Consider the following 13,494-nt stretch of genomic DNA (forward strand, 5'->3'; position numbering starts at 1 on the left):
ACTAAAGATGCAATTACTCACTCAGTGTAATGTGTGCATGTGTTACTCCATGTGTTAAAAATGACCGGCTGATGTATGTAAGGATGCATTTGTAATAAAACTTCCCCTAGTGCAAGGTCTCTCAGTAGCTGGAATCCCAAGGGCATTTTTCTTTTTCTTCAATTCCAAGCAAACCTGGGTAACACTTATGCAGTTCGTTAGACAGTGAGATGTACTGTGGAGCAGCTTAACAGATGAATTTTGTAGCTGTTGTTGTCAGCATTTCCTGTCAGCAAGATGTGGGCCAGCTGCTCAGCCAGCCCTGCTGCCACCAGACAAGCAAAATCACCCCCAACCAGTAGGATGCCTTCTGTCAAAAGCAGGTGCTGTAACTTTATATTGATTCTTTATGTTTACAAACATGCAAAGTAAAAAAATTGTATCCACCACCTGCGAAAGTGACTTTTAATCACCTCTGCTGTTAAGACAGGCTGTGAAAATTCTACAGATCTGTGTGAGACTGAGACTGTTTTACAGAATTAATGGTCCTAGTTTCAAACAATTATTTTCAGCTCATTATGAAAAATGAAAAGCATTTCATTAAGGTGCAAACTAAGATACTGTTGCATTCATTTGTAGTTGACATTAAATAACAATAAAAGGAAAATAATAAACATAATTTTAAAAACTAATTAACTCGCTTAGTTCACTGCCTTTTTTGCTTAGAAAGCTTCCATTATTCTGATGGCTTTGATTAAGACCTTTAGAAAAGGCCCAGAAAACTCCAGCTGTCTATCATAATCTATGAGCTCAACTAATTTCGTCATACTAGCCTGTGACCTTCATCAGGTAAACAAAACTGTATGAGCATTCATTTGGTGCCTACTGACTTGACATTAACAAATTAAGCTGTCAGTGATAGAAATGTTATAGCACAGTCCAAATATACTCCTTTGCTTTGCTTACTGGGCCTTTCAGGGGAAGCAGTCTGAGTTTTCAAGACCAATAAGCTAAGATAGAGTGAGTTCACAGTCCTCTCCACATATGCAAGTACTAAACAATACTAAAAAGAGTATCAAGGGTTCAACAACCCCCAGAGCACATGAAAATTCAGTTCAGATTTCATAGTGATGGACATAAGAATCTAGATGGATAGAAATGTATGAGACGGATATGCTGCCCCATGTCCCTGGTATTCCATACTTATGGTCCACTGTAATAAAGGCATTTCAAAAAAACATTTCTGTTTTCCACTGCAGCATAGCAGCTAACACACTTTAGACCAGATCGTCCATACTTCTAAACGCTGCTTTAACCACTGCTGTCACAAAGCAGCATTAAACCTGCCTCAGCTGATGATTCCTCCTAACTAAGGGAGTTCTACAGTAGCCTGTCCTACACTGCCACCTCTCCCAGCCGTGATTCATGAAGGGACATTGGGACAAATGGAGCATAGTCAGTGCATCCTTGCATCAAGCAATCCCTGACTTCCAAAATATTCTTGGACGCCATGGGCAGGTGGCATGACATAGGCTATTCTACTGATGGTCTGATGCACTATGGCAATTCTTATGTTACTACTGAACAGCCTTTCAAACGTAGTGACTTTCAGTCACTACTGACATGGATCAGGTGTTTCAGATGAGTGACCCAGTAGCAAATGGCTCTGTATCTCATTTCCAGTTCTCCCAGAACAATGCTTTTAACACAAAAGACACCATCAACCACATTATTCTGCTATTTCCTACCCCATTACACACTTGAAGCAGAGACCTTGAAAAATCTCACCCAATAAGCAACTTTCTCTTTTTAGTTTCAGTAATAAAAAAGCATGAAATGTTCACCAGGCTCATGAGGCCAGGGTATGTTTAATTGAACTCAAAGAGTTTTACAGAGGGAATAAATTAGAGCAACACAATATAACAAGAAACAAAAAAAGCCATTGCAAGATTAGTTGAAGGTAGTCCAGGATAAGCCAGATGGGTCTGATGCCAGTAATTAGCAATACAAAGGATGAGAGATGTCAAGGCTGAAGCATAGGGATGTGGGAAATGCATGTACACGTGCTTGCTTGGTTCATCACTGCTTTATGAGCACAAATACCCCAACTATTGTTCTCCCCTTCATGGGGGAGAGTGCTCTTTATAGCACCCAACTGGATCGTTCTAAGTCACTAGTCCCAGGATCTGCCTCACTGAAATCAAATCCAATGGTGAGGAGAATGCAAATGGCTGAAAAGGAGAGAGATGATAATGGAGAAAAATGAGAAGGAATGACATTGTTTCCTAATTGCAACTTGGGATCTATTCTATAGCCCATCTTAAGTTTAGCTGAGGAGATCATAAGTCTTGTACTGCCCCCATAAAATACACAGCATTCTTAAAAAAATCTTATTTCATCACAACACAGCTTTAATTCAAAACCATGGATTGACGTCAGGGTTTTATGTAGAATTTCTGTTACTTTGATTTCAGCAGCTACATGTTTTGTTTTGTTTTGTTTTTTTGTAGGGATACTGTTAAATGGGAAATATTGCCAATCAATACACTTAACAGAATTTTTTTAGTAAGGTACTTCTAATTGCAATTTCTTTAATGGTGAATGTGCAGTTAATTCAATGGAGAAAGTATACAACATGGTTAACTTATAGTAAAATTATATATGTAGATAGACTTGCTTTTGAGGCTCATCAGTTTGTGTCATTAATGTGAACATATGTAAATGTCATATTCCTTTTTGCAAAAGGGTGGGCTTAGTGTTCAGTACTTTGAGATTTATTTATTTTAGATCAGAGTTAAAGCTGTTGTATTGTCGTGAAATGCATTTCTTTATGCTTCATAAGAATAATTTGTTTATTGTAGGAGTAGTTCTAAGAGTGGTGATATCTTTATTTAATTCCATGCCTTTCTAGATTCAGGGGCCAAGATTTTCAAAAGTGATTAGTTAGGCCTCAGTTTTTGGGTAGCCAGCTTGAGACACTTTAAAGGGGCCCCTGTTTTCAGAAAGTCCTGCTCACCCATCTTTTTCCTTACAGGATTTTGATTTGGTGAAGGATGAAAATACCTTGCTCTTATATAGCATTTTTTCCTCGGTAGATCTTAAAAGCGTTTTATAAAGGAGGTGAGTGTTGTTATCTCCATTTTACAAATGGCAAAACGATGTGATAAGTAACTACATTGCTTTCACTTAGCAGCCTTTACTAGATTTAGAAATGGAGTTTTCTGATTTTTTGGAAATGCCCCAGATGTTTTACATTGTTATATTGCAGTAGTTGCCTAGAAGCCTCACTCAAGGCTCCACTTTGCTAGGCATTATGCATGCATATAATAAATGATAGTCCCTGACAAAGGACTTATAATACAAGCAGGTTCCATGTTTTCTCTAGTGTAGGTAAATGAAGACGGGGGGTTTAATTGTCGATAAATGAGCTGGCTAGGTTATTTAAATAAAAGGACCGAGTAGCACTAAGCATGCTAATTGGGGCTCTGCAGGAGCTATTCTTCATTCAGTGCACTTATGCCAAGACCATCACATTCTCTATGTAATTAAGACTACAGTCCTGCAAACGCTTAAGCATTTAACTCTCTAGGACCACTCATGTGCTGAAAGTTACTCACATGGATGTTTGCAGGATCAAGGCCCAAATTAGCCAGGCATGAAAGTACAACACAACATACCATCACACTCCTTCTCTCTCACTCTCTTTTCTACAATGACCATCACCATAGTATCTAAGCACTTCCCAGGAAAATTAAGGGCTGTTAGCCACCCTGTCTCCCATGCAAAATACAAGGGACTAAACTGTGCTGCACCTCTCAGGAGACACAGCACAGAAGATGCTGTTCAGGTGGGAGGAAGACAAAGCTGCTAAACTGGACCCAAGCAGACAATGTGTGTTTCAATACAGCCAGATGCCAATCTGTACATTCAGGAAGAGAGAATGTAAGCCAAACTTAAACATGGGGGGACTGTATCCTGGGAAGCAACAACTCTGAAAAAAAAATGGGGATAGGATAGTGGATAGCCAACTGAACATAAGCTCCCAGTGTGACACTGTGGCCAAAAGCACTAATGTGAACCTTGGATGTATAAACAGGGGAATCTTGAGTATTGATAAGAATTTTACCTCTGATTTGGCACTGGTACGCCCACCACTAGAATGTTGTGTCCAGTTCCGGTGCCCACAATTCAAGAAGGAGGTTGATAAATTGGAAAGAGTTCAGAGAAAGCCACAAGAACAATTAAAGGCTTAGAAAACATTCCTTATAGTGATAGACTCAAGTAGTATAATCTCTTTATCTTATCAATGAGAAGATTAAGGGGTGACTTGGTCAGTTTATAAGTACCAACATGGGAAAGAGAAATGTTATCAAGGGCTTTTCAGTCTAGCAGACACGATTTAGCAATCCAATGGCTGGAAGCTGAAGCTAGACACATTCAGATTAGAAATAAGGCACAAATTTGTAACAGTCAGAGTAATTAACCATTGGAACAATTTACCATGGAGGTGGATTCTCCATATCTGACAACTTTTAAATCAAGATTGCATGATTTCCTAAAAGTTCAAATAGGAATTTATTCAAGGAAGTTCTATGGACCATGTTATCACCATAATTGATGAGTCTATGAAAGGTAGTTTAAAGCCACCTTTGCGCTGCCTGGATTTTGCCTGCTCTTAGGGAGGAGCTATCTTCCCCCATGGCTGCTGCACAGCTGAGAACAGCTATAGTGCTTTGTGCTGCAACCACTCTCACTTCCTACATGCCTGCAAAAGTCCCCAAATCCCAAAAGCACTTGAAATTACCCACATCTTTATTGAAAGCCCCCTTAGTTGATAGTATTTAAAGTAATTTACAAGGGGAGGCAAGAATCTGCTTTCAGGTTGAAGCCTGATAAGTCAATTTCAGTCTGAGGTGAATTAGGACAGCTGTGTTATAAACCACTGAAGAACAAAGAGTATAATGGTGTGACATACCAGGGTACAGTTCAGACCAATGGATGACTGTGGCATCCCTGCCCTGCAACCTTGGGTGCCTTACAATACCTTGCTGAAGTAGCTCCCACCTGGGCCACTCACAAACAGTCTTCCAGAATGCAAGCCGTACTGTGAGTACACTGCAGCCTGCCAGCTACACCCTAGCTTTCACAGCCTTGGTTATACTGCAGAGTGACCCCAACATACCCGCAGTCCTGCATCGTCCCCCAGCAATGTATATCCTGTACTGCCCAGCCCTCTCTGGAACAATACAAATATATTATGCCCGATATTCCTTTATGGAACCTAGTATGTCACAAATGGATTCAGCACTGACCCTTCAGTGAGGGGGTGCACAGTGATATAATTATATCTGGACTTTGTCCAAAAATCTTGGAAAGGTTACTTAGTCTGACATAGTCCTCATGAGATTATAGTCAGAAAATAAGAGGTCAGCTGTGGATGTGCTTTCATACACTGAAAGCCTTGTTTCTGAGGACTCATAAAGCATCTCTTGAAAAGGAAAACAAGATGCTCTTTGTAAATAAAAGTTCATGCATTTGAGTAATGAAGTCATTTTCCAAAACTGCAGTGAATGATATTCTTTTGCACAGCCAGACATGAAAATGGGAGGTGAGGCTCAGGAAAAAGGGTGTGTGGGGTTTCAATTAAGCATATGAGACTGTACTGTTTCAATAAGACCTCTATCTTCCATTCCCTCACACAAACATGAAATTTTGATCAACAGAAAAGCCACCTAGCCCCTATTAACACTTGGGACATTCTGAATCTTGATCCCCCTGCCCACACCCATGCTCCCCCTCCTAAATAGGATCCTCTGAAGTTTTTAATAAATCTGGCACCTTTCTGCCTTTGGCTGAATAAACTAGAGGTGCTAAAAAAATATCATGAGAGTTGATTCTTATTTTGGAGCAGCCAGATTATGTCCAGACTGGGGAGTGGGGAAGGGGAGTAAAGGTCTGACCTCAGTTTCTGAATGGCAAAGTTTGAGTGGGAGGATCCCAAATCTAAAGGTAAAAAGGAATGATGTGGACGTATGAAGGAAGCCAGAGCCCTGAATACAGACTCAGTCTGTATCCTGACAGAGTGGAGATAAGGTGGCTGGGGGCTAGTGGTGCTTTCCTGGAATACAATCTGTGTTTGACACTCTCTGTTTAAGCACTGCCCATCTGCATGTTATTCAGCTGAAGCCTCTAGGGAAAAAGAGGAGCCACAGGCACAGTCTGCGAGCGAGGGAGGAAGCAAAAGAGCTTTTCTTTTTTAAATAAGGATCTGGTTAGACTGCCTTGAAGTGCCACATCTGGAAACTGAAAGCTGAGAGAAAGTTAAAATATCTGAGGCACTACTAAACGAAGGGGGGTGGAGGCTGATTGCAGAAGTGGGTAAACAATTACTAAGAAGCTAGAAGACCACTGCTGGATGTAAGGGGAGGAAATGGCTTTGATCTCAGCCTGGCCCCTTGTTTTTCCTATATTATTCTTCTTGGGATGTTTCTTCTCTAGTGCTGCCTCAAGCGAGGGCAGCGTTTTTCATTTTGACATTGAAGGTAGCTCAGCGGTCAGCAATCAAGAATCCGCTGTTATCAGAGGGCAGCAGCAGTCAGTTGCTACTGGAAGTTGGGTGCCTTTTGCTGAGGTACAGTAACTCCATTCTATCTCTAGAGTCTGAGCTTTCTCCTTTCATGTGCTTGTGGTGAAATTCCCATCCGGATAAAGTTAGTTTAATCATTTGAACCTTCAAGTGATACTGTAGAGTTTTGTGGGGGGATTTTGGACATTGCATTTCAGACTAAAAGAGACATTTCAGACTTCAAAATAGACACATGCCCTGCCTGCTTTGAATAAACAGCTATACTATAAAGCGGTACTAGCTTAGCATGTCTCTGACTTTCCTGCCAGCATAACTAAATAGGCCTGTCCAAACAGAATTATTTTACAAGGGTTAGTTGTCACAACAATAGTCACCGGATCTTAAATTCACTTGGATTTCCAGAAAGAGTTTGCCAAAAAAAAATCTGCCATATTACAGAAGTTTTGCTTTTGTCTTTTACATAAAATCCAGCTCTGGAAATGGAGGTTCCTTTTATGGTTAGAGTAAGGTTAATAAATCAAAGAGTATTTAGGAGACTGCCTGCAGACAAAACACCTGCATAGATTTTTAAACATTACAGAAAGTTTGATAGTAGGACTAATGACAGAAGAAATCAGGACGATCCTAAAGTTACTTTGTTGAAGTAAGTTTTCTTGCAATCTGCTTCTTGAAGTTACTTTAGACTTCTGATTTCAGTAAGGCTGCATCTGAGCTGAACTATTTAAAAAAAACTAAGAAGAAAATAAATGAATTCAAGGCACGCTAGAGACAGATCAATGTCTCGTGTGGGAGATACAAAGTAGGAGGCAAATTAAGTCACCTAAGGTCATGGGAAGGGGAAGAATAATTACTCTAGCATAACATCAGAAAATGAGAGAGAAAATGAAAAAGGCAAGATAAGCACAGCTATGTTGATATCACAGTTATGACACTGATATCTTATGTCATGAGACTAAATGTTTTTACCATGCTTTGATTACTAATGATAATAACCATGAAAGTAAATGTACAGCATCCTGGAAAAAAATCTTATGGGACAATAGGGCTTCAGTACAAGGCCAAATTTGATTACACAAAGCTCACCAATATTACTGCGCTTCCAAACAGCTGAGGAATCTCAGGAAAGGCCTGCCCACTCCACTACTTCTCTGGGGCGAAACGTGACCTACGTGAGAAAGTTTTGAATCTACAAGTTTGCCCAGCTTAATATATAGGCAGTCGGGAGCTCGGCTGGGCTTGGATACATTCCATAATTAGGGAAGTACATCTCTTCTCCACAGCTTGGAATTAGCCACTGGGAAACAGTATCTCCACCTGTTGCTTACAAAATGGAAAGTCCCTGAATGAATGCTTGATTTAAGAGACAAATGGGTTTTTTAACTGGTTTTCACAGGATAACGGGCATAAGCTTTTAACAGATAAAACTCCTAGCCTTTCTAGGTATAATCACACTGAATGACTCAACAAAGCCAGACTGTGTGTGCTTCGTTTAACCTATTGGACTTTACACCAGGAAAGTGCTGAATGATAGTTTGCACATGGCTTAGGAAAGACACTCCCCCCCCCCGACCCCCATTCATTGGAAAGGTATCATTTGTTCTATTTTATTTATCTTTTAAATAGTTAATATTTGCACTAAGGGCCTGATCCATTGAAGCCAATAGGAGTCTTTCCACTCACTTCTGTGGACGCTGGATCTGTCCCTAAGCACTGAATCCTACCCGCGTGCTCCAATGGTGCAGAGGGTCCTACTTGCAGAACCACTGAGGCTCCATTGTGAGGAATGGCAGCTGGGTTTCAGCCCCTACATTATAGAGGTACATGCCCTGTGTGCTTCAGAGCCCAGCTGCATGGCAACTCCATGTGTGGCCATGTACAGACATCCTTTAGGGGCAGGGCAGGTAGATCTGCTGCTGCATGGATCCACTGCCCAGTGACCCCTGTGTTAGATTTGGTTACTAGGGCTTGGAAGACTACTCCAGTCCTGAGAATGGAGTAGAGGTCATAGAGCAGCTCTCTTTCTCTCTGTAGCCTGAGTGGGGAAGACTCTTCCCTCAAGTCCTTACAGATTTCCCCAGCATCAGCCCAACTATTCAGGTTGGGCCCTGGGAACAGGATTTCTCCCTAAGTGTGCATTTTAAAACTAGCCATTTTGTGAGCTCGAGTTCTTTATCCACAGATCGGTGTGAACAGCAGTAGAGACTCCCTTACACAGCCCTGCTTGAATCTACTCCTTAGTCTAAACATTGGCTCAGGCCTATAACTCCCCCAAGCAGACTGAGGCTGTTAGTCATGCTGAACAGTGCTGAATTATATAGCGGGTGCGTTTCTGAGGTAGACTTATAGAACCACAGAATCTTTGTACGTAATGCATCCTGGTAGACTATGGTGCCAGTGAAGGCCTGTACTTAACCGCAGAGCAAACAAACCACAATATAGCCAGAATGTAGGCCTAAACCACAACGAATTCATGACATTTCATCATGTGGTGTTAATACTATGCACAGTTTGCCCTGCAAACCATTCTTATTTAGATAATGCACTGACAAATATGAAGGATTAGAAATACAGTGGATGGGAACATCTAAAAATACATACTTTTTTGGCTGGGTTTACATTGCTGTGTTCTTAAATTCTGCTGAGACTGTGATACGGTGAACCTATTGAATAATTGAAGGGAAGCAGAAGAAAGCCTGAGGTATAAGGGAACGCACTGGTCAATATTCCTTAGCCTTTACGTTTGGTAACCTAAAAACTAACGGCGAATGGAAGAACTGGCTTCAGAAAAATTCAGAACCAGCTGGAATTTTAGCCTTCCTGTGTATCTGATTTGAATCCAAAGGTCTTTATGCTTGATACAAAACTATTAAATACCTGAATGTCATGTGAGAGTACTGAATCTCAGTAAATGGACAGACTCTCAAGGACTGGTACCCATATATCTTTATACTCTGCTGTCCTTTTACAAAAAACTCCCCAATTATGCACCCTTCCTAGCCCCATGCAACACATACAACTTCCCCAGAAGAGGACTAGAACTTTGTTCAGGTCATTCAGAGAGCTCCGGTTAATCCAGGTAGCATGGCTAATGCTAGCAGTGAAGATACAGTACAAGCTTCATGGGAAGAATGGATAAGTACTTGGGTTGCCAGCCCATGCTGAAGCTCATGCTGTTGCCTCTTCACGGCTATCATTACCCACACTAGCTACATTAAAGTTAGTCTGGGTACGCTTATCCATGCTTCAATTGCACCTTAATTTGCAGTGTAGCCATACCCTAGGAGTCTAGTATGCTGGTGAGTGTTCTTCATACCATAATGGTCTTTCCCTCCTATACATGGCTTTCCATCCATTTCCTACATCCTTTCTTTCTCTGTAGTTCAGATGCTTCTATAGTGTTGCTCCCCGCTGGTACAGCTAGCTCTGACATTAGTCCTTCCATAGTACAGATCCATGGTGTCTTCTTGAAGAATGCAATATCTTCTTGGAAGAGTTTGATTTGGACAAGTACTGGGTCATGAACTACGAATCAGTGGGTCCTTTGGAAGTAATAAGAGAAGTGGGCTAGATTTGCAAGCACTAAGGATGGGCGATTTCCTTCCAAAGTTGAGGCTAGGGAAGAATTTAACAAAAGGCATCCAGGTGAGAGAGAGGAGCAAAATCAGTAGGAAGAATTTGTATTAGGAAAGTAAACATGAGTATAAGTAGGGTCCCTGGGATTCTGTTTCTGAGACTGAGCCTAGAAATTGCTGTTCATAGGCAGGTTAGGAAGATAGGTATGAAAAACACGCTAAAAAGCATCACCTTCCAAGAATTTTAGATTCCCTAGCTCATGAATGAGGTGAGGGGAAAAGTGTCCCAATCCAGGAAGAGGGAGATGTATTGAGAGAGAGCAGTTTGCACTGGCCCAAATTAATCCTTTGTGTAACTATGCTGAAGCTAATGGATTTAGGCCAGGAATTATTTTTGCCAAAGATAAAAAGTTTAATATATTTTATTGGAAAGGTTCTGCTTAGAGAAAGCAGCAAAGAATCCTGTGGCACCTTATAGACTAACAGACGTTTTGGAGCATGAGCTTTCGTGGGTGAATACCCACTTCCTCAGATGCATAGAGAAAGGATCCAAGGACTCAAACCTCAAAATCAGCAGCCAATTTTTGAACACATGAGTGTTTGAGAATGATTGGGGCTATGGTTTGGACAGTTACAAAAGTACAACACCTTTTGCAAAAGTCAGACCTTGGTCTAGATTCAAATTTCACACACTGATTTTGGGGTGTTCAGGTCTGGGGATATTGTGTGGACTCATCTCTATTCTAGCAACAACCCAGACAAGATGAAAAATCAAGATTAAGCTCTGTGAAGAGGTAGTTAGTTACCAACATGTAATAAACATATTTTAAAAATAAGTAGAATATATGTTAGAATTTGATCTGCAGACTGCAGCATCTGGTGATATTTTGAATGCTTCATTTTTGGGTACCCAATTAAAGAGGCCTGATTTTTTTTTTATAAAGTGATGACCAAAAATAGCTGGACCCCTCTGAAAATCAGGCCCCTTTATCAGGCATCTGAATCAGGCATCTGAATTTAGCTATTCAAAAATTGGGGTACTCAAAAATCACTAGTAACTCGAAAATGTAGGCTTCAAAGTAACCATAATCAAAAGTGTCATTCCCAGCAATAAAAATTGGAATGGAAAGACTTAGGGACTGTTTTGGTGGAAACACAGTTTGATCCCTGCTTTTGGTATGCATCCATTTGAAACAGACCAAAAAGGTTTTTAACCTGACAAAGATCTTTATTTTTTATTTATTTATTTATTTTGTCTAGTGAGAGCTGCATCTCACTGTGCAAAAAACAGATCTTGTAATGAGTTTCATTTCAGACTCTCAAGGGTTATGTTAGGTTAACTATCATAACTGGTAATTTGGATTTTTTGCTGCTGTTTGTTCCTGGTGTAACAGGGTTATGTTCTGAGAAAAGTCCATTAGTGATGAGGATGTTTAACTGCAGATGTTTGCATTTCCAACTTGAGTTTCTCATCAACATTTTAATGAAAATCAGCTGCAGGAATTAAGCAGCCAGCCCCAGATCCCTTAAATCATGGAAAGCTGAAGCAAATGGAATTAGAGGACTGAGTGGATAGTGGGAAAAGTTGTGTGTTTCAAGTTTAGTGAAGAAGATGAGAGTCTGTGCTTAAAATGTAACCAGCAAAATAATATGAACTAAACTTTACTGCAGCTAACCAGATATTGGGAAAGTACCAGCAAAATGCCCAAACTTATTCAGGGGTGCACAAACAATAAAGGAGTTTTATGTCCACTCTTATTCATGAGCATGGGAAAGACTAGAAGGAATTAAAGGTCCAGAGTTATTAATGGGCATGGGAAGCAATACAAGGATCAGCATGTCAGGGAGAGTGATATAACCTGATTTTAAATGGTGCCAAGCAACCATGGCTGCTATTATTCTAACTGGAATTTTTGTTGCTCAACAGCTTTAAAAATATGACCAATATCTTTAATCTGAGATTTGTGACAAATATGCCTAAATATTGATGGGAGAGGTGGGCTTAAATTGTATTCTGGATCCAGATTTTAAACCTCTTAAAGTTTAGGGACATTCCAATCTGAGTTTTTAATTAAGATTGGTTGCAAAATTTGGATCAGGAACCCAGTTCATTTATAAACCCTACCCAAATTCAGGAGTGTTTGGATCTGGCATTCTGATTCTAATAGAAGCTGCAACCTTATCAATCCACCAGCGTTATACTCCTCTCTTCTTGATGCCTCATTCTTTGTCAACAAAAAACCACCAAAAATTATCCTAGCATTCCGAATGTACAGTATATATTGAGCCATTTGAATTGTTTTCTGATGAAAGAAGCACTAAATTTGATCTTTTTGTTGTTCATGTTTGCTTGAAATATCCAAGTAATTCTTTAGATGTTTCTTTTCTCAAAACAAATGCAGCAGGGTTCCATTTTTCTGAAAACAAACAAAACAGTAGTGCCAGAAGCCCAGCACTCATCTCAAATCTGACCTTTACAACAAACAGTGGAGGAAAATACATTTAAGTATAGAAGCAGATTTCATTCCCAGCTTACAATGTGTTATACACAACAGTAATTAAGCATTATTTGTGAGGGCTTGTTGCAAAGCCTCTGGAAGTCAGTGGAAAGACTCTGATTGGCCCCTAAATGATGAAGAACACTTTCATTGGGTTCTTTTAACATAACAAAATGTTAGTTCCAAATGTGTTTCTATAATTAATCAACAAACTAAATCTATTGTAACAAACTCTATAAGAACCAACAATTTTAGCTAAGTTTTGTAAGCTGTGAACTATGCTTAGCTCCTACACCCTTGCACTAATTAGCCAAGGATGGCCTTTCTACTGATATTCCCCATAGATATCAGATGGGAGAGGTGTCAAGTAGACCCAGCAAGGGAGTGTGTGGTGGAGCAGCAGCTCCTAGACAAAAGGGCAGGGTGACACATTGGGCAGAATGTCAGATGGAAAGGACCCAGTGGATTGGGAGGCAGGAAGCTAAAAAAAGGACTAGCTGGGAGGTTGAAGGGGAGAGGGTATGAATGGATAGATGGATAGCTAGATGTTGCATCATTAACTCGGTATTTCTAAATATTGAGAAGCCAAAAGATGTGAGGTTTTTTTTGTTTTAAATGGGATTGACCTTTTCTTTATGCATTAACAATGATCATTCTTAGCTGAAGTGTCTGGATTGTTTCTGCCATTTTGGTTGAGTCAGCCTGTTACAAACCTTGGTTCCACGTCATAGTACGCTTATTCTCCCCCTACTATGATTCCTATAACTTTTAGTAGAGGTTCAAGGTGATAGGAGTGGGGAGGAGCAAAATTTCTCTTGCCTGATTTTGCTGTGAGCCAGTCATGATTAGAGCAGGGGGA

The 13,494-nt window shown here is 40.3% G+C and overlaps 1 protein-coding gene across 1 annotated transcript in view; it reads left to right on the forward strand.

Moving 5' to 3' along the window:
* The first annotated feature begins 6,155 nt into the window (after positions 1–6,155).
* Positions 6,156–13,494, forward strand: part of LAMA4 (laminin subunit alpha 4) — a 132,008-nt gene continuing 124,669 nt past the window's right edge. Inside the window, exon 1 of the mRNA XM_050949407.1 lies at positions 6,156–6,610. Within this exon, the coding sequence (XP_050805364.1) occupies positions 6,410–6,610 (201 nt within the window). The 5' untranslated portion in view covers positions 6,156–6,409. The remainder of the gene's footprint in view (positions 6,611–13,494) is intronic.

Source organism: Gopherus flavomarginatus, chromosome 4 (assembly GCF_025201925.1).
Source record: "Gopherus flavomarginatus isolate rGopFla2 chromosome 4, rGopFla2.mat.asm, whole genome shotgun sequence".
NCBI lineage: Eukaryota > Metazoa > Chordata > Testudines > Testudinidae > Gopherus > Gopherus flavomarginatus.